The sequence below is a fragment of the Populus alba genome, chromosome 11 (assembly GCF_005239225.2).
Source record: "Populus alba chromosome 11, ASM523922v2, whole genome shotgun sequence".
Classification (NCBI taxonomy): domain Eukaryota; kingdom Viridiplantae; phylum Streptophyta; class Magnoliopsida; order Malpighiales; family Salicaceae; genus Populus; species Populus alba.
Window position 1 is genome coordinate 14,480,357 of NC_133294.1, and position 20,354 is coordinate 14,500,710.

The following is a 20,354-nucleotide window of genomic DNA, read 5'->3' on the forward strand; positions in this document are numbered from 1 at the left end:
TACAAGTAAATCTTAAAGATGTGTTGAATTCACTGTTTTATAGATCATCTCATAAATACTATATATGTATTGTTTACAATGTTTTATTGATTTGTTTTTTATTTAGCTCTTGTCAGACCAATTCCAAGTAAATCTAAAAGATGTGATGAATTTATAAAATACATTATAGATCTTCTCATAAATACTATATATGCATTGTTGTTTTTATTGGTTTTTTATTTAGCTCTTATTGAATCAAATTATATGCCAATTTTTACTAATTGTTAGAGGAGGATGAGATCAAAGTGAAAAAAGTTGAGGGAATGGGTGGCTTGTTAGAATTTTTTGGTGAAATATGTATTTTTCCCTGAAAACACAAAACCAAGAAACCATGTTATTTAGGTAATTTAGTAATTTCAAAATAATCCATTTGTCATCTCAAAATTTAAAGGGACAATTATATTTTTTTTTGTTTTTATAATACATAGTTAAATGGGCCTTATACCCTCATATTCAATTTTTTAAAAAGCTTATACTTAATGGCGCTTTTATTTTTTTTATAAACAGATAAATGACTGACAAGCCCTTTGAATTGGATTTTCTGTAGCATATGCTCACAGACATTTTTGTATATGCATGTAAGCTTTTTTTTAATAATTATTAAGCCTTTTTTTTTTTAAAAAAAAAGTAATTATTAGGTTGGTTTAGAAACAATTGTGTAATTTAATTTATAAAAAATATTAAAAAAAAAGTTGTTGCACATGCCTATGTATGGACAACCCTTACACCATTAGGGTGACACATTTGCGACCGTTCGATGGTCAAACACTACCTTTCACGATAGTGTTTGAATTGTCTTGGTGTCGCCTCTTCAGGGAGGCGGCATGTATAGGCAAAGGCTATCAAGTTTGACACTGTCAACCTTTTCTCTTTTTTTTTTTTCTCTCTTTTTCTTTCCTCTTTTAAAATTTGTGTTTGTCATTTAAAATTTTAGGATAGTCCCCTTAGCTGAGGACATTTGAGTATTAGTCCTTATTTCTTTTATTTGTAATTTATATCATTGGCTTTTTTGTAAATTTTTGATTTGTTTTTAATTTTATCTTTCAATCTATTTTTTTTAAAAAAAAACATTTGACTTAATTCTTTTTTTTCCTTGCATGTTTGGTAAACTTTCAATTATTTTCAATTTCATCATTTAATCAAAAAACTTTATTTGTTTTTTTTTTTAAATTCAGTCCTTATTATTTTAATTCTATATTTTCTTTTAAATCTTTTTTTATTGAATTTTTTTATTTCATCATTTGACATTTGATTTATTAAAATTTGGTCTTCATGATTTTTTTAGGTTTGGTGTTTCTCACCAAATGGCCTGGGTCACAGGTTTTACAAGCTAACATAGGTTCATATTGTTTTTTTTTACTTATCTTTTTATCTTACTATTCGATGTTGATTTTTTCAAAAACTAGGATTCCTGGTTTTTTTTGTTTTACTTTTATAGGGTTATCATGGTCTCACAATCTAACCTGTATGTTTGGCGAGTTAACTCAGGTAAGCTCGTATCTTTTTTTGGCTTTTAATCATTGTTTTTTTTTTTTGGATCATTTTGTATGATTGATTTTTTTTAAAAATTTTCATCCTTCAATATTTGATTTTTTAAGAATTGTCCTTTATGGTTTTTTATATTTGGTTATTTGATCAAATAGCTCGGGACAAGAGTTGGGATCAAAACATTTTTTGGAATTTATATTTTTTCTATTTCATGATTTGACATTGGCTTTTTTAAAAATAGGGTCATGATTTTTTTTTATTATTATTTTATCTTGATCTCAAAACCTGACTTGTGGGTTTAACAAGTCGACCTGGACTCATGCTTTTTGGCATGCTGTTGCTATTTCTTTTATTGTTTTATATGTTTAATTTTTATTTTATTTTATTTTTTAATATTTAATTAGTTGAAGATTAAGCTTTAAAAAATTTTAAAATCAAATGACAAGTTTAATGAATTAACACATGTTATATCATTTTTTAACTTTTTTTTCATTGGACTTTATTTCTTTTCATTTGACATTAAGGCCATGTTTGTTTCCCGGAAAGTAGTTTATGAGAAACCATTTTCCAAACTTTCCTGTTTTTGTTTGTCATTAGAAAAGTTGGTCAATCGAAAACACTTTCCGGTCAATGAAAAACACTTTCTAGTCAACAGAAAACACTTTCCGGTTAACGGAAAACACTTTCCAGTCAATTTCAATCAAAGAAAAATTTAACTTGGTTTTCAGGAAAATATTTTTCCTTTAACTGTGTTTATTTTCCGGAAAGTGGTTTCCGGAAAATCACTTTCCAAACTTTCTTGTGTTTGTTTGCCAGTAGGAAAGTTGGTCAATGAAAACACTTTCCAGTAAAAGGAAAAATTGGCTTGGTTTTCAGGAAAGTGTTTTCCTGAAAAATTTGAGGGAAAAACACTTTCCGGAAGTTGTGAAAAAATTAGAAATGTCATTATTTGCTGATTATATCAAATTTGATCCTCAAACTTTTGATTGCTATATATATTTTTTGTTTTGAATATTTATTTTTCAATTTCATCTCTTAAAAATTTATTTTTATATTAACTTTAGTCTTTATTTTTATAATTGCTATTTACTTTTTTCTTATCATATTTTTATTGAAATTTTTTATCTATCAAATTTGATCATCATTCTTTTGATTGTTACTTATTTTATTTGAAATAATTTATGAAATATTGATTATTATTATTTTAATTTCTTCATCTTTTATTTTTTTTTAATTTTTTAGATTTGATCTCTATTATTTTGATTATTATTTATTTTATTTGAGATAATTTATAAAATTATATTTTTTTTTTCAATTTCATTCTCATTTAACTTTTTAATTTGTAAGATTTGTTCCTCATTATTTTAATAAACTTGAGAAAAATAAAATATTAATAAGTTATTTTCTAGTTTATTTTCCATGACATAACCAAACACTGGAAATTATTTTTCCAAATCATTTTTTATTACACTACCAAACATTAAAAACTACTTTTTTAAAATTCACTTTTTTTTAAAATTTACTTTTCAAAATTAAAACTACTTTTTAATAAATAAACGGAATATAATATTTTCTCTGTTTCCTAACAGTTTTTACTCAAAAATTTTGTTACCCTGTGTGCAGCGGAGCACATAGCTACGGAGACAAACAAAAAGAAGGGGGCACACATATTGAGAGAGTAATACGTCAAGACAAACAAAAGGGGTCCGTTCACCTTTGTCGTACAAAAGCTTTTATTGCAGAGAATTTACTAAAGAGAGTAAAACAAAGAAGAAAAAACAATATATAAATAAGCATGCAAATTGCAAACTAAGTTTTCTTAAGAAGTTTGTTTTGCATTTTAAATTTAATTTTTTTAATTAAGTTTTTCTAGTTTAAATTATTTTAATATATTGATATTAAAAATAAATTTTTTAAAAATAAAAAATATTATTTTAATATATTTTAAATAAAAAATACTTAAAACAAAAAAACTCCATTCTGAAAAAATGGTGCCAGAAGGTTCACGTTTGAAGTGAAGATAGTCAGAAACAAAAACAGGGTTCTGTTCGAAAGGCCAACTGTGAAGTGAAAGAGCTAAAAATAAAGAACAAAAAAGAAAGACATTACACATCTATATAGAGATATAGAGAGAGACTTTCAGAGAGAGAGAGAGAGAGAGAGAGATGGTGGGCTCAGGAGGAGCAGATAGGAGCAAAGAAGCTGTTGGGATGATGGCCCTTCATGAGGCCCTTAGAAGCGTCTGTCTCAACTCAGACTGGACTTACTCTGTCTTCTGGACGATTCGTCCTCGCCCGTATGTAACTTACTTTTTCTGCGCTAAAGTTTCAAACTTTCTATCTCTATAGTACTGTTCATTCGGTTTCTCTCTCTATAAATTCTTTGCCTTTCAACTGTTTCCTTAAACGGGTAGTCTTTCTTATTTGCAGAAGAGTTAGAAGTGGTAATGGTTGCAAGGTCGGAGATGACAATGGAAGCTTGTGAGTTTTTCCTTCTTTCCTTCTTTTTGATACTAAAACAACAAAGAAAATGGGGAGGTCAGTGGACTGTTACTCGAATGAGTCGTGATTCTTTTGTATTTTTTCAAGTCCATGACAAAGTTCTCTCAAGTTATAGTTTTGTTACTTCATTTCTTACTTTTTTTTTCCCAAGGTTTTTTCTTAGTAACCAAACAGACCATTACTCATTTGCTTCTTGAAACAGAGTTAAAGAAACACGCAGCACTTGATTGTTGACTTGTGTATTTAAATATGTTTAGTCGGTTTGTAAATGGTAATTACAAATGGGTTTTAGGCAATTACTGACATAATAATTACATGTTTAATCAACCTGTAAGTTAACTCTTGATCCTTCAATATGATTTTAATTCTCGACCAATCGACTTGTGAGATTTGTGAAGGATGTTGATGTGGGAAGATGGGTTTTGCCGGGGAAGAGTTGGAGACTGTTTGGAAGAAATTGATGGAGAGGATCCTGTCAGGAAAGCATTCAGCAAAATGTCCATTCAGCTATATAATTATGGAGAAGGGTGGGTACTGGGTAGGTGCTATTATTTTGGTTTAAATTCTCACTCTCCCTCTCTCTAAATGAAAATCTTCATAACATGGTTAGAGGGCAGAAACTAGGAGATGAAAAACACATGTTGTTCATGCGTTTTGATTAATTTTTATTTCGTTGGAGCAGGTTAATGGGAAAGGTTGCTTCAGATAAGTGTCACAAATGGGTCTTCAAAGAACCTACTGAATGTGAACCAAATATTTCCAACTACTGGCAGAGTTCTTTCGATGCTGTATGCAACAATACCATAAATCTGTTTTTTCCTTCCTTTTTTCCTTAATTAGTACCACTAAGAAGTTTGGACAAAAAGTGGTGTTGGGAATTTAATGTCTCCCGTTATTATCTAGTTAGATGACACCATATTTAAGATTGATAGTAACCTTCCCTCTTGAGTGTTTCAATTGCAGCTTCCGCCGGAATGGACAGATCAATTTGAGTCTGGAATTCAGGTCTGTACCAGAAGAGTTTCATTGTACAGTTAGTAGGCTCATATAGTTTTTTGTTTTTTTTTCAATTAATTTTTCCTCTGTCCAGTACTTAGATTTTGTTTCCACATGTATGTTGATCAGACCATTGCTGTCATACAAGCTGGCCATGGCCTTCTGCAACTGGGCTCCAGCAAGACTGTGAGTTCTAATATTTTTCTATTATCAATACTTGTCATCTAATTTCTCTTTTCTTTTTGACAATTAATTTCGAAAATTAACTTTTCTTAAAAATCCTTCTTGATTGCCCTTTTCACATTTGCACAGTAGCTATTATTTACTTTATGGCAAAGTTTGATCTCATGAGGGCATCATCATTCATATGTTCAGATACCTGAAGACCTTCATTTTGTACTAAGAATGAGGCATGCATTTGAATCTCTGGGCTACCAATCTGGTTCTTACCTCTCCCAGCTCTTCTCATCAACCAGAAACACTTCCTCTTCTTCATTACCTACTAAGCAATCTGCAATTCCAACCTGCCCACCACCGCCCCTTTTCAACTGGAGTCAAAGACCACTTCCATCTGCTGCTTCTTTGCTGTCTTCACCGAGTTCTCAAAACCATGCAGCTAGACTTGGATTTCCACAAGCCAAAGATGAACCCCGTATGTTTATCCTTCCCCATTCATCCGAAACCCGTGTGGAAGAGATTATGGGAGAGCATCAAAAGGACATCAAATGGCCTAATGGGTTGTCTTTCTTCAATGCTCTCGCTGGAAGGGCAGACAATGCCAAGCTTTTGTTTAGCCCTGAGGGCTTAGGAAACAAAGGAGACCAAAATCACCACCCTCTTATCCTTGAAGGGAAGAGTCCAAATCCAAATTCAGATGCTTCAAATATGAATAATTCTGATGTTATGAACCCCGATGAGTTCTTGAGTTTGGATAGCCATCCAGGTAGTGCAAGGAAAATGGAAAACAAGTACAAAAGGAGCTTCACTCTTCCTGCAAGAATGACTTCGTCATCTTCTTCCACATCTATTGATCATCATCAGCACCAAGCTGTGGATTACCGGAACCCTGAAGCTGGGGTGTATTCAGACATCATGGAGACTTTCTTGGAGTGAAATCGACAAGGCTTGTATTAGATGGACAAAGGATGAGAACTTGTATCTAGGAAAACAAAAGGGCTTTAATGCTCCTTTAGTACTGGGATTTTAGGGTTTGTTTTATTATGTTCTTTTACTCTCTGTTTCTGCTATTTAATTCTCAGAACCTCCCAATCATTTGGCTTGCCATGCTATGTCAAGGCCTAAATCAAAGTGTTGAACGAGCGTCTCCGTCCTCATAACTAAATCGCCGGGCAGGTTTGGACTGATCAGCTAGCTCAGTTATCCAACTTTCCGGGGAGGGGAGGGCCAATATTTTTGTTGGGTTTGGGTCCTCGGGACTTTAGAAGGTTGCCATGTGTGAAAGCTTTAGGATTAATTGAACGTGTAATTCACAATAGTAGCAGAAGGCAAGCAGAGTTGAAAGCCATCGGCCAAGTTAGGGACATGAACTTCAGTCTATCTTTGATGCAATGCAACAAAATAAAGATAATAAAAAGGAAGAAAGAACGATAAATAGCAGTTCGAGTGGAGTTTCATATCACCATTGTTATTGTGCATCACTAAGCTTTAGGCCAGCTCTAATCTGTCTTCGTTGCATTTATGCTTCTTTCTCGATGGAATCCTAAAATTTCGTAGTGTAATAAATCAACCACTCTTCCAAGTAACAGTATATTTTTGAGGTGAGAAATTTGTTTTTGAAAAATTTGAATTTTATTTTTTGTTTTAAATTAATTTTATTCTGTGTTTTTAAATTGCTTTGATTGTTGTGATGGTATTAGAAATAAATTTTAAAAAATTAAAAAAAAATTATTTTAATATATTTTCAAGTATAAAACAATTTAAAAAACAATCACCAATACAATATCAAAAAAAACTTTTATTCATTACTCTTTTTTTCATAATAGATATATAGTTTTTCTATGTGATATATTTGCTTTGTCAGTTTCTGATCTCCAGCTCCTTTTCTTCTTCTTCCCCTTCTATGCTCCCTATCTCCCCTCTTTTTCTTTCTTCAAATATATTCTTGTCCCGCATCGCCTGCTCAACTCCATGCCTGCTACACAGAGGAGAGGTAACCATGCTTCTTTGAAATCGAAGCACATTAAGTGGAAGCCTCTGCTATTCTAGATCATGGCAAGGGAACATAGTAGGGCCTGCTGTTTGCAATTTTATAAAAAAAATGTTATTGAAGGAAAAGCTGATGTATCTGAGAGATTAACCAGACATTCCTAGTTTTAATTCCAAAGATGTTGAAACCAGAGTATCTGCACCAGTTTCAGCCTAGAGGCCTATGCAATGTCAATTCCAAAGATGGTTTAGTGATACTATATTAATTAATCTTCTCTATCCTTTTTTTTTTTTTTTAAATAAGTAATAGAAAAAATCAAATGTAAAACCAGCAAAAAATAATAAAAATATTTACACCAGATTTTTTCTTTCTTTCTTGTACTTATTTCTTCTTCTTCTTCTTCTTCTTCTTTAATAAAAAAAAGGGTTTAGAAAAATAAATTATAGAATATCATTAATTATTACACACAATAAAATTACAAGCAAATCTTACGCTAAATCAATACCCCTCTCAAGGGAAAAAACAAAAAAAACCACATTCGATCGTATTAAATATATCTTATAAATCATAAATTGATATTTCCCTCCAATATGTCATCCTTTGTGGATGGTTCCATGGCATGACATTCTCTACAGGCTACCAAAAATGACCTGAAAAATCTCCTCCAAAACCCAGACCTGTCTCTTTTCCCTTTCTTTATTTGTTTCTTGTTGTTGCTCAACCCTTCTTTCACCAAATTCCGGCCACTTTTTCTTCGTGAATCCGCACGTTTCAAAGCTGCAGCTGGTACAGGCATGATATGTTGCCACCTTTGAGAAGATCCATATAATTGTGCTATAACAGCTTTACTAGCCAAGGGTGTTTGGCTGCTAGTAATATTATACAATCTTCTCCTCTCTGAATTGTCACTTGAGCTTGTTCTCGCACTGCTAACACTGCTTCTACTACTGTTAGTGCTATTACTTCTTGATGACATGAGGGAATCCTTGCTGCTGACACTGCTTGCTCTGCTAGGTGCGCGATAAATTTTATCAATAAATAGCACAGTTGCTGGTTGTTGTTGAAGTACAGGAAAAGAATGTGGCAACAGGCGGCCATTGAAGAAAAGATGATCAGCTGGTGAGCTCTTGTTTGGATCTCTAGAGGGAGAATCCGGCGTTAGACAACCGAACTCGAAATCAGAATCTTGATCTAGAGTACTTGGGGTGCTAGGAAAGGAGAAGATGTCTTCTCTAGAGCTGGTTTTTTTGTGGTGGTTTTCCTCCATGGGATTATTTCTTGTGGGAGTTTTGCGTGAGGCTGTGCTTATAACCATCCCAAGGCACTGAATATATAATATAATGTGGAGTTGTATATCGTATTACAAATAATGAGAAAGAGATGGGCATGTGATATGCATCAAACAAGAGAAGATTATGATAATTAATTATAGGTTGGTGGAGTAAATCATGAGTTGATCACTTGCCAATGTACCCAATCTTAAACTAGCTTATATATAGTGGTGTCCTCATAATTATACAAATAATTATAGGTCTGTTAATTTCCTAGACATGTGTGTTAAATGATTGGGATATATAAAATCTAGAGGCTCCTTTCGATATAACACTCACCAAATTCACATCAAAGGTGGTTTTTTCATAACAATTACCACTAATCCAAATGATTAAAGGCTAAATATGAGAGAATTTGGGACTCGTATATAATAAACTAAAGAGAAGGAACCCTAGTTTAGTTTTTCTTCAAGGAGCACGGCTTCCCAAATATACTCTTGCAAATAAAGCAAAGAGAGACGTAGAAAAAGAGTGGCTGGTCAAGCAACACAAGCACTAATAACATAATTGTGATGTCTGGTCTTTAACTGGGCCATGCTATGATGGGATCAACAAAGGTTGTCTTCGTGCCGGTGGAAGCAGAGGCTTTCTGCGGACCAATCTTGAAGGAATAAATCTTCACTGCTTTGATTATCAATATAATTTGCATCGTCCTCCTCAAAATGAGGACAAAGCAGCTCTCGGAAAATCCATTTGTCTCCCATTTGGGTTTCCATGGAGACCTTTTGGGTCCATGGCAGCTCATCATGCCCTAGGGACCAACAGATTTCCCTCCCCACCAGCCAAGCTCTATGTTAGCTTCTTTTGCTGATACTCTAATTATGTTATGAGGTAGCTCCACTCCATAATATTTAAGAGTTAATTAATGGGATTAGTTTGACTCGTCAAAAACGCTTTTAAGAAAAAAATTGATTTTTTTTTATTTTTTCTTTACTTGAAATTAATATTTTTAATATTTTCATATTATTTTAACGTGCTTGGGTCAATAATAAATTTAAAAATAAAAAATTTGAAAATAAAACTTTAAAAAACAATTGTTTCTGGTCATAAATAAACATTGAGCTTTGCCACTCAGGTATTTTATGGACCGATGTTCATAGTAAATTGGGCTGCGGATAACAAAAGAGAAATTTGGCCTCTGGGCATTTATTTGACTTGATATGGACAGAGCTGTGAGCAATTGTTAATCGGGGGCATGATATTTGTCTACATCCTAAAGAAAGAAAAGCCCAGATTTATCTGTCATTTGTGCCCTCTAATATTGCCACAATTGTAAACCCACGAGAAACCAAAAAACCCATGGTTAGTTGTAAGGGTGAGAAAAAAATTAAAAAATTAATTAAACTAAAAAAAATTATAAAAAAAATCAAACTATGAAAAAAAAATAAACAACTTAAAATTTTGAAAAAACAGACCGGTTCGGTTGGTTTCGGTTTTATAAGCCTAAAACAAAAAAAAAGAACCAAACCAAAACAACAAAAAAAACAAAAAAAAACCAAGCCAAAACCGGAAAACAGAGCCAAACTGAAAAAAATAAAGCGAAACTGGTTTGAACCGGTTTTTTTCTAAAAAATCAAACCGAACCGAAACCAGCTGGTTAGAACCGGTTTCGGTTTTTTTTTTTTTTTAAAAAATTTCGGTTTAATTATTTGTTTTTAATAAAAACTGAATCAAATCGAAAATAATCACCTAAAGTTAGTTGTAAAAGTAAGATTGACTCAAAGGGTTGATCTGGAATCGATTTTGATTCTGATCTTGTCTGGTATCAAATTTTAGGTAAGATTTTATAATTATATAAAAAAAATAATATAATTTTTCTTTTAATATTCGTTCCCTAAAATCTTACTAATGTATTTGCATTGTGTTAAATAGATATTTAAGGTTTAATTTTATATTAACAGCTAGATGTAAATAAACGTAAGAGGTTAACATGATAGTTAGTTAAAAGGTATGCTTTAGTTTCTTGAGTTTCAATTTTAAGATTAATAATGTGAGAATTTCATATTTATTATATAAAAAAAACTGTTTTATCTTGATAAGTATATAATCTGACTAGAAAATGCCTTATAAATAAAAAGACGTAAAATTAGAATCATTTTAGGATGTATTTATTTAGTTTTAGCTTTTGTATTTAAGGTGTTAAAAACGTGTTTGGTAATATATCAAACTGAGTTTTATATTGTGAGATAAACTAAAAAATTGAGTTTGAAATATAGTTTTTGTGAAACAATTTTTATATTTTTTTAACAAAGTTTCGTAAAACTCTATTTATTTTTGTGTTTTAAAAGTATATTTTTTAAAATTTAAATTTTTTTTTTTTTTCTTTAATTTAAATTATTTTTTATATTTTCATATCATTTTAATGAGCTAATATAAAAAATAATTTTTAAAAAATAAAAAAATTATTTTGATGCATTTTCAAGTAAAAAACACTTTTGAAAAGTGACCAAAACAAAAAATTTTATACATATTTTTTACTATACATAAACCTCAACCATAATTTTTACAAAACATATATCTAAATCTAACTAACCATATTTTTTTTAAACTTATTATTTTAAAATCACAACCACAAAAACTACTTTAAAAACAAACATAACACAATTCTCATTTTATTTTCTCTTCTTCTATAGTTTTTTTTTTTTTTTTTTTTAATTTTAATATAATAGTGGGGGAAAAAAAACACGGAGAGAGAGAGAGAGAGAGAGAGAAACGTGAAAGTGGAGCGAAGACCACGTCATAAGTAAATGCAAGAAAGGCGGATGATAAAACTGGGAAGCAAGTGTGTTGTCAACAGCTGCTGGATCCTCATGGACACTTGTCTTCCTCATTTTCTTTGCCACTGATTTTCTTTCTTGATTTTCTAAACTACAATTACCCATCCAATTCCCATATATTCTCACACCACACCACACCACACCACACCAGTCATTAGTAGCTAACCATGACTGGCAGAGAAATCCTACACAAGATGAAGGTATGTATACATGTAAAATGTACTGTACTCTATGGTCTTGCTCTTGAGCCCTTGATCGATTTTTCTTGCTTTGCTTACAACATTCTTGAAGATTTTTATAATGTGTGTTCGGACTTCGGAGACTTCATAAATATTTTTTCTTGATGAGAGTTATAATTAAGGACATGATTTTTTAGATTTATTATGAGTAGTATTTGTTTGAGATGATGGGTTTAGAGATAATATTTTTGTTTAACAACGGCCCTTATGATTAAATTTGGCGGTGCATGTGTTCATAGGAACCCTTTGAGATGTATTTTGGTATTTGAAATGTATCTTCTTTTCGGGAGAAAAACCAGTTTCTAGCTGTTACCTTGTAGTGTTTGTTTACATTACCTGATGCATTGAAATCACTTTCATGATCATATTTTCATAATTTGAATTCAGAGATAAAGGAATTTTAGATCAAACTACATGTAAACTATCCACGTGTGGTGCAGACAGCAGACTGAGGTTTGATGTCCATGAGATGGGATTTTTAAATGTGATTTAGTAGAAAGGAACCAAGAACATGGCAGTTATTCTTTCGCTTTCCATTTGTCATCTTCAACACAGTTGCTGTAATTTTTGTTTGGGAGAAAGATATCATGTTCGAAGAAGAATAGTAAATTTCTTTTGTTTCAAACAATTATAATTGTCACTGATCACATATGCATTTTTCAATGGAGTACTAGCCGTGAGAGTTAATTACCAGTTTGAATGCACATATTGCAGGAAAAAGTTGGATTAAGTTCATCTGCAGATTCTGGAAAGGGCAAGAGTAAGATGTCCAGGAACATAACACACGGCTTTCACTTGGTAAAGGCGAAATCACACCATGACATGGAAGATTATATTGTTGCTCAATTTAAGGAAGTCGATGACAATGAGCTTGGTTTATTTGCTATATTTGATGGTCATCTGAGCCATATTATCCCTGATTATTTGCGGTCTCATTTGTTTGACACTATCTTAAAGGAGGTAAGCATGCACTATGCATATTGTACTTCATTATTAAACCAGCATTTGTTGAGCTAGTTGTAAATTTTTCACTATTGCTAGGGGATTGGGTTCAGGGTTAGTTACTGTATGGCCACTCATTTTTAAATGGAGCTGCAAATTGATATTTCAACTTTTACGATGAACGGTTACCAATTCCCTTTCTTAGCTTGTCCTAATTCTGTTTGTAGTTTGCTTTACTAGCTGGATTCGATGAAAATAAGTGTCTTTTTCGTGTTTGAATATTCCCAACAAGCAGCCAAACTTCTGGACAGAGCCAGAGAATGCTATGAGGAGAGCATATCGTATAACCGATACTAAAATTTTGGAGAAAGCAGGTGATTTGGGTAGAGGAGGTTCAACGGCTGTCACAGCAATACTGATTAATTGTCAGAAGCTGGTAGTAGCAAATGTTGGTGATTCTCGAGTTGTTATGTGCAAGAATGGTGTGGCCAAACAACTATCAGTTGATCACGAGCCAAGTACTGAAAGGGAGGACATTGAGAACAGAGGTGGCTTTGTATCAACCTTTCCAGGTAAGAGTTGTGCTAAGATTGAAGAGCTATATATGTTGTTCTACAGGTGTCTGGACTCTACAAAACCATGATAATGATTGTGTTTTAAGAATTGAAGCACTGGAAATTAGATTGTTTGGACAGTATTGCTTTTAATGGCCAAGTTTTGAGGCTTGAAATGCACGTTGAAATTTTGAAAAAGGGTTGCATTTGGTGCTCTCTTTCATAGGACAAGTGGATACTTTAAATGATATAATTTGCACCGAGTTACTGCACTGATTTGGTGTCCAGTAACCTGTTGATGAATAGACAAGGGCTATCTTTTTAAAATGATGGAATTGCACTGTTCCACGAGCAAATACTAACTAATCTTGCGCGTCTACCTCCTTATATTCTTCTGTTTTTGGACCATCCATTCCGAGTATGAAATCCGTTGCAGTATGATCAGCACTGTGGCTCTTCTTTGTTCCAACTATATCAATGCCTTCAGACTGTCTCCTTCTTATAGAGATGTTTCAATTCACTGACTGTATTAACATTCCACCTTTTTGAATTTAGGGGATGTTCCACGTGTTGATGGACAGTTGGCAGTGGCAAGGGCATTTGGTGACAAGAACTTGAAGGACCATCTGAGTTCAGAACCAGATGTTGCAATGGAGATGATCGATGATGATACAGATTGTATTATCTTGGCGAGCGATGGGTTGTGGAAGGTCTGCTCTACTTGAACACTCTATCTCTAATATATCTTTCAAACAAATCATTTTTTTGGAAGGATAAATTATTTCTTTGCCTTTACATGGGCTAAGATCTGTTCCTCAATATGATGCCAGGTGATGTCCAACCAAGAAGCTGTGGATACTATCAAGAACATAAAGGATGCTCGGTCCGCCGCAAAACGGCTTACTGAAGAGGCACTTAATAGGAGGAGTTCAGATGACATCTCCTGCGTAGTTGTAAAATTTCAGTGACCCTATCCTTGTGAGAGGGGTGTAATTACCCCCTGGTGCATTAATGAACTCGATGCACGCTTTCTGCCCACTTCAGTTGCTGGTTGTCGTATTTTCTTTTGCAAGAAGAATGAAGCAGACATTCATGGTTGTCGTAACAATGATGATTGTATGGTTTCCTGCGGAAGGAGGGGTTGGCCCAATTAACTAGTGTATCCAGTGGTACCTTGCTGCCAATATAAAACACAATAACAATCCATTCCAATACTCTTTCTGGCTTCAAATTAATGCAAAAACTGTTTGAACTGGTCATGAACTCGATCGATCAAGGTGCAATGGACACCATGGATATCCCATGGTAAACTATGCTTAAAAGATGCTTGTATAATCATGCTTTTGGGTGAGAGTTTTGAAATTGTATCGTCATCGTCGGCTAGTAATCTAGGTTCCAGAAGTTGTGTTAGGTATGATGCTAATTTATTTACAGACCCGGGAAGCTATTTCTGACTGCCCATCCCAAGCAGGATCAAGCAATGTTGTAGTTTTCCTACCCAGAACGGAAAAATAGGAAGCTGTCGAGATTGGAGTTTGCTTTGGAAGTGACCAAGCCTGACGTCGTTTTCTTAAGAAGCTGAATCCAAGGAAGTTCTTTAATTTGCAGTTACGCAAGAAGCAGAAGCATAGTCGATGTTATTCTCTTAATAATAGCTTTACGAGTCCATCCAGTTCTGTTAGAACCTTAAAACACAATGTTACACAAACTTTTCGAGGCCTAATCCGCATAATATAGCCTCTATCAAATAGCATCACTACTAGTAGAAGCTAAAGCACCTCTTAGAACATACGATCCCACTAAAGTGTTCACATTTTATAGGTCCCAAACATGGGTAGAAGAAGCTATGAGTTGACAGAAGAGAGGGAGCATGCCGCCGGTATGGTCTTATCGGATCTGGGATCGCTTGTAAGAGGGACTTCCTTGGGATGAGATGCTCATCTGAAATCTTCCTCTTTCATCAACTTGCCTGCACGGGCTTTCTTTCAGATGAGTACCAAACCCTTTGCGGCTCGAACCTTCTCCATAAGATTCAGCCGTGTTCTTCCGGCGCCGCTCATTGTGTCCTGCCAAACGCCTACGGCAACTCCTCTTTGTTTCATCAAACTCCGGTAGCTCATGGAACCTGCAAAGACTCATAATTGGTATGATATATAGAATGGTGGAAGCAACTTAACCAGAACCATACACATAGCAGGTCACTGAGAGATCTGCAAGGAGAGAAGTCCCACAATGATCTGAATTTGAGTTTCTAGTAAATTTTGTTGAGAGCTTCTCTTGTCGAAGGATCACTAGATGGAAATGCAGGGAAAGGGAAATCACGAAAACTCATATTTCTCAAGTAATCTTTTAAGTGGAAAGAGAATCGATTTTGCAACTCATATTGAACCATCATCGAAAACCAACTCTCCAATAATTTCCAAACATTCCAAAATATTTGGACCATAAATGTTGAGCAGATTAATCAAGAGTCCTGGATTGGCAGAAACCAGTCTCAAGTTATAAACTTTGAAGTCTAATTAGCACCATACCTTTTCATACCATGGAAGTAAATCCTTATATAACACATGCACCATTATAGTCATAACATATAGTCATAACACACTGCTAGTTCTGTCTCACCTTCCTTAGGAGAATCCTGATGAAAATCTATCATTTTTCATCCAACCAAAGCAGGTTGCATAAAATTTAACGCTTAAACAATATTCAAGAAATCTCATTCTTCCTCGGGTTTTTGAGCACAACTTTCTACCAGCAGAAAATTGTACGTGTTTGAGTCTCCAAGTATTCGAAACCTGTAATTCTAACACTTTAGTTGCTTTTAGCTCAGTTAACCACATGGGTTAGATACTTCTACACAATAAGCTTACATTGGCCAATTCAGTTAACTAAGCTTGACTTTGAACTCAAAACAAGTTTCTTTAGGGTTAGTAATGTTACAAGTGAAAAAGGAAAAAAGAAAGAACTGTGTTTTATGAAGAAGTCTGCCGAAGGGAAAACGAATTTGGTTTATGTGGATATTGCACATTTCTTCTCAAGTCCCTTTAATTTTCAACTTACATCCCATGTATTCATGCTGGTAAAAGAAAATACGTTCTACTGATAGAAAGATAGCTAAATGAAAACTCATGAAACAACTATACCTGCTGCATTGCTGACAGAACCGCTGCCTGAGGCCAGCAACAACCACAGCTGGTGACTTCGCATGAACCTCGCAGACCTTGTGTCTCCTGTGGTACCTTTTAGCATCAGTCAAGTTAGCACCACACTTCTCTACTTGGCAAGACGGCGGAGAAGCTCCGCCGCCACCAGTCCCTTTCTTCCCAATTCCTTTCTTCCTTTCATCATCGGTAAAACCAAAACAGCCCTCCCCACCCTCATCTTCTTCCATGTCATCTTCCAAATCATCCTCGATCGGGAAACCATCCTTGTTGATCATTTTCTCTTTCAAATAGTTGCGCTTCCCTTCAAGAGTATTAGCATCCATAATTCTTTCAGGGAGGAAATCACACAATTGGGGTATTGCGTGATATCTAGCAAGGTGAGGAGGGATACTTGAAGTGTTAAGATGAAGGTCTGTAGAAGAGTGTGTTGAGGAAAAGGTGAAAAAAGTTGGGAGGACCACAAGCCACATATTCTTGTGTGGTGTCAAGTTGTGAATGATTGATTAGAAATCTTAAGGAGGGCGTAAAATTTGTTTGCTATGATTTGCCATAACAGATAGGTTTTCTGCCTAATTGATGTCATCGTTGCTTAAAGTGATACCTTCATTTGACATCGGAGATGTGAGGATCACGCTCAATTATTGCTGCCCTACAGGTGGTCCTCTATATATATACATGGGATTTAACGATACTAGTAAACTATTCAATCATTTTCTGGAAAGGACATTAGTAGACCAAGTCTGTTGAACTAGTAAGCAAAATGGTTTGATTATGGAGTTCCTGTAAGAAAGCAGGTGCATTTTATGCCAATCGAACCAGGCTTCTAAGTTTGGTTTCTAGGCATGGAGGAAGGAGTTGGATCGCAATTAGGATTCGATGGTTTTGTCAATGAAAGATGGAAGAAAAAACGATGGGTGCGTCAAATCGACCACCAACTTCGCATTTTTTAACATTGCTGATTCATTAAATTGGGCCCGAGCTAGCTAGGAACATGCGAGACAGATGATTGTGATTAGTCGTAAGTTATATGGATGATAGGACAGGGTTATACTTATACCCAATAAAAAAAGGTTTATGCAGTGTAAAGTGATCGAAAAGATTCACATCTTCTTTCGATATAATCATTGAGTCATGCTCGAATTATAGAAGATTCTGCATGTTTTTGTAATTGGTCGAGGTACGTAAAACCTTCAAATTACGTAAGAAAAATGTGTTATTCGGGTTAGTTTTGTTAATTTTTCTTCTTGATTTTCTGAATTTTTAATTTGCTTTTCGAGTTTTATAGCTAGCTAGCTAGCTAGTATTCAGATTTATTAATACTTGGTAATAAAATATGGAATCAATATTTTGTGATGGAGACACTGCCTACTAAAATTATTTAGGATATATTTGTTTTCACAGTCATTTACTTTTCAGTGTCGAGATACACCGCTAAAAATAAAAAAAATAAAATATAATTTTTTTTAATATAATTTTTTACTATTAAAAGTTGTGCCTCACAAACAAACACAGAAGCAAAAGTAAGAACATAAACACCCTTATATTTACTATCTTTTTCATGTTATTTCCGTCCATGCTAGTCTGTAGCATAGATTTGATTACTAGATTTCCCGAAAGAAAAAAAAGCAAAACCGCATACAGATGGACTGCATCATCAACCATTATTTACTGTTTTCTATCACCAATCTTCAGAACGTTTTCTTGGGGCATTATTTTGACATTAATGGCATGGAAACAAAATCAAATTTCCAGTGCTTAGGCGAGAGAGAGAGAGAGAGAGAGAGAGAGAGAGAGAGAATCGCGCTCAGAGCAAGAAACATTAGAGGGGATTACGTCTATGTCATAGCCTTGAAAAGGACATGTCAAATTTTAGTGCACCCTTTAATGGATTGGTACAACGCCAATGCTTCCACAAGATTCTGCGTCTTTGGTTTGGACAGACAGTGTACTCTAGCAGGGTACCCTATGCTTCTTTTCTGTTGAAGTGGACTAATAAATTTTTAGTCTTTCATTCACGCAAAGCTTTATTCCTCCTTTTTCTTTTCTTCTGGTGTTTTTTTATTTGATGTAAGACTTACAGGTCCATGTGCGGATCGATAAATTCAAATATTTAGATAATTGCTTTACAACCGAATGCTTGTTTTCTTAGAAATCATGTCCATGTCTTTATTACAGGGGTTGGTTTCTAGTACAAGTCTAGGACTTTTGTGCTCTGAAGTTGGGGACATGGCTGAGTGGCCTTGACACCATGTACATATTACAGAAGCTGGGAAGGTAAAAACCTCAGTAATGACATGACCCAACACCAGTTTTCACATGGCTCTTGTACCTGTACAAAATGGAAAACTTTAGCAAATGTCTATGAAAGAGATATACAGCTAAAATCATAGAGGGTGTTACAGCTCGTTAGAATTTGAGTAAAGCTTCTGTTTGTATATCTAATAGTATATGACTAAGATCGAGCTGAAGTAATTTGGAGGGACAGATTATAGTTTTGTAACAGTGGAAACTGGAAAGGACCACTGCTTGTAAGCATCGTTCCTATTCCCGCACATATCTTATATATTATTCCCTATTCTTTATCACATAAGAATTCCAATTGGATTTGTTTTTTTAGATTAAGATGGTTTTCGTTAAATTTACATGTATCTTGATTAATTTTATATATTTTAAAATTAACAATAATATAAATCTTTAATGATTTTGAAATTTATAAAACTTGAATTGATAACTTTTACAAAGCAAATTTATAACCTGAGTAGTTTAGATACACTGGTTATTATTATTCCAGTTGGATTTTGCGTTAAAGGGTCACAGCTTCATATATTATAAAGGCATGCTTAATAATAAGCAGAGAATGTTAGTCGAATCATCCTATATATACCATTCAGATGTTTAAAACCAAACTTATTGAGCATCTTCATCGTCTTTAATCTGTAACGAAAATGGCGGATGGCGAAGTTAAAATTAGGTTTATGGTGTCAATTTATCATAGATATTAAGATTTAGCATGGGATGTAGCATAATTCCCTTTCAGGGAGAGAAAGGATAGGTCTGGAGGTGTGCATCGATCATTGGCATTTACATCAATTTCTTGCTAAAATCTAAATGAAAATCATATAAAACAAAAGGCTTACAAAGGTAATTTGAGCAATCTTGGAGACTGACTGGAAAACTAAGAGCGATCATCATTAAGTGAAACCTGTGCACTGGATGGATTATGATTATGACTCAGAAAATTGCTACAACAAGAACAGGCACAAAGAAACCAAAAAGTTTAAGGAAATCATGTAATAGCAAACACGAACTCTCAAATATCCCAATCCATTTCCACCCACAAGTGTAGCTGGATGATTCCATGGTTCTATCTCTACCTACCTTTCACCCCTCCACTCTTCCGCGTCTCTCCTTTTCTTTTCTTTTGCTTTTATGATAACACATTAAAGGGAATGGCCTAGTCATATGAATTTGACTAGCATAAAGAGTTGGAGTTTTGGTCCTATATTCTTTCCAGATTGGTGCATATAAAATGGAGCTGGGGATCACAGATTTTAGTTGGCTGATGAAGGAAAAAACAGAATACAGATGAAACATGGATCATGACTTTTCCTTGGAGAGGAACAATTCAAGTTCTGCAAAGAGAACCAACCAGCTGTTCGATAAGATGAAGATCTTTCAAGTCTTTGTCAACTAGTCCTGGAAAGCAAAAAACAACTGGATCATATCTTTCCAAGAAATTCTTTTTTAGTCTAAACTGTGTTATAATCAATCAAGGTGATGATAAGTATTGAAATATTGGTTATCTATATTCCCTACCTCCACCACCTTCCGATGAACTTCATAATGGATTTACAGGCAATAGCGAGTGAAGTGCTGGCTATATGTATTGCCTATCACCTTTTCTAGCACCCCTTTATGCTCGCCCTCGAAAATGCATTTATCGACTTTATCCTTGAGCTGCTCTCTGTCACATTTTACCAATCCTTTTCACTTTGGAATTTGTTTTGGCGATTTATGGCCAAAGTAAACAGCGTATCAGATTCCCAGTCCATTGTTTTTCCTTTCAACCATGCAACTCGACAAAACTTGGGCACTTTCTGTCGAGGGGATAGAATTCCAGTCAGAAGACAGTGTCCTGTAGCGTAGAGAACGTCAT

The 20,354-nt window shown here is 34.2% G+C and overlaps 3 protein-coding genes across 3 annotated transcripts; 2 read left to right on the top strand and 1 right to left on the bottom strand.

The window, feature by feature from the left end:
* The first annotated feature begins 3,579 nt into the window (after nt 1–3,579).
* LOC118038391 (protein RICE SALT SENSITIVE 3) lies at nt 3,580–6,304 on the top strand. The gene is made up of 7 exons (XM_035044728.2): nt 3,580–3,823; nt 3,957–4,007; nt 4,427–4,555; nt 4,711–4,816; nt 4,992–5,033; nt 5,154–5,210; nt 5,400–6,304. The coding sequence occupies exons 1-7, from the start codon at nt 3,693–3,695 to the stop codon at nt 6,135–6,137; spliced, it is 1,254 nt and encodes a 417-aa protein (XP_034900619.1). The 5' UTR covers nt 3,580–3,692; the 3' UTR covers nt 6,138–6,304.
* Nucleotides 6,305–11,231: 4,927 nt separating this feature from the next.
* LOC118038392 (probable protein phosphatase 2C 39) lies at nt 11,232–14,277 on the top strand. Its single transcript, XM_035044729.2, has 5 exons — nt 11,232–11,499; nt 12,253–12,498; nt 12,776–13,052; nt 13,590–13,744; nt 13,865–14,277. Exons 1-5 carry the CDS (start codon nt 11,467–11,469, stop codon nt 14,000–14,002), a joined length of 849 nt encoding a protein of 282 aa, XP_034900620.1. The 5' UTR covers nt 11,232–11,466; the 3' UTR covers nt 14,003–14,277.
* A 372-nt stretch (nt 14,278–14,649) lies between these two features.
* On the bottom strand, nt 14,650–16,996 carry LOC118038393 (squamosa promoter-binding protein 1). The gene is made up of 2 exons (XM_035044730.2): nt 16,178–16,996; nt 14,650–15,159 (listed from the first exon to the last, which is right to left on the bottom strand). The coding sequence occupies exons 1-2, from the start codon at nt 16,666–16,668 to the stop codon at nt 14,922–14,924; spliced, it is 729 nt and encodes a 242-aa protein (XP_034900621.1). The 5' UTR covers nt 16,669–16,996; the 3' UTR covers nt 14,650–14,921.
* Between the last annotated feature and the right edge of the window lie 3,358 nt (nt 16,997–20,354).

Bases quoted from the DNA above. Each gene is read 5' to 3' on its own strand.
- LOC118038391 (XM_035044728.2), top strand. From the start codon at position 3,693: ATGGTGGGCTCAGGAGGAGCAGATAGGAGCAAAGAAGCTGTTGGGATG. The intron at 4,008-4,426 runs GTGAGTTTTTCC...AGATTTGTGAAG, and splicing joins GGAGATGACAATGGAAGCTT to GATGTTGATGTGGGAAGATG. The intron at 5,211-5,399 runs GTGAGTTCTAAT...TCATATGTTCAG, and splicing joins AACTGGGCTCCAGCAAGACT to ATACCTGAAGACCTTCATTT.
- LOC118038392 (XM_035044729.2), top strand. From the start codon at position 11,467: ATGACTGGCAGAGAAATCCTACACAAGATGAAG. The intron at 13,053-13,589 runs GTAAGAGTTGTG...TTTTGAATTTAG, and splicing joins CTTTGTATCAACCTTTCCAG to GGGATGTTCCACGTGTTGAT. The intron at 13,745-13,864 runs GTCTGCTCTACT...ATATGATGCCAG, and splicing joins CGAGCGATGGGTTGTGGAAG to GTGATGTCCAACCAAGAAGC.
- LOC118038393 (XM_035044730.2), bottom strand. From the start codon at position 16,668: ATGTGGCTTGTGGTCCTCCCAACTTTTTTCACCTTTTCCTCAACACAC. The intron at 15,160-16,177 runs GTATAGTTGTTT...GAGTCTTTGCAG, and splicing joins TTCTGTCAGCAATGCAGCAG to GTTCCATGAGCTACCGGAGT.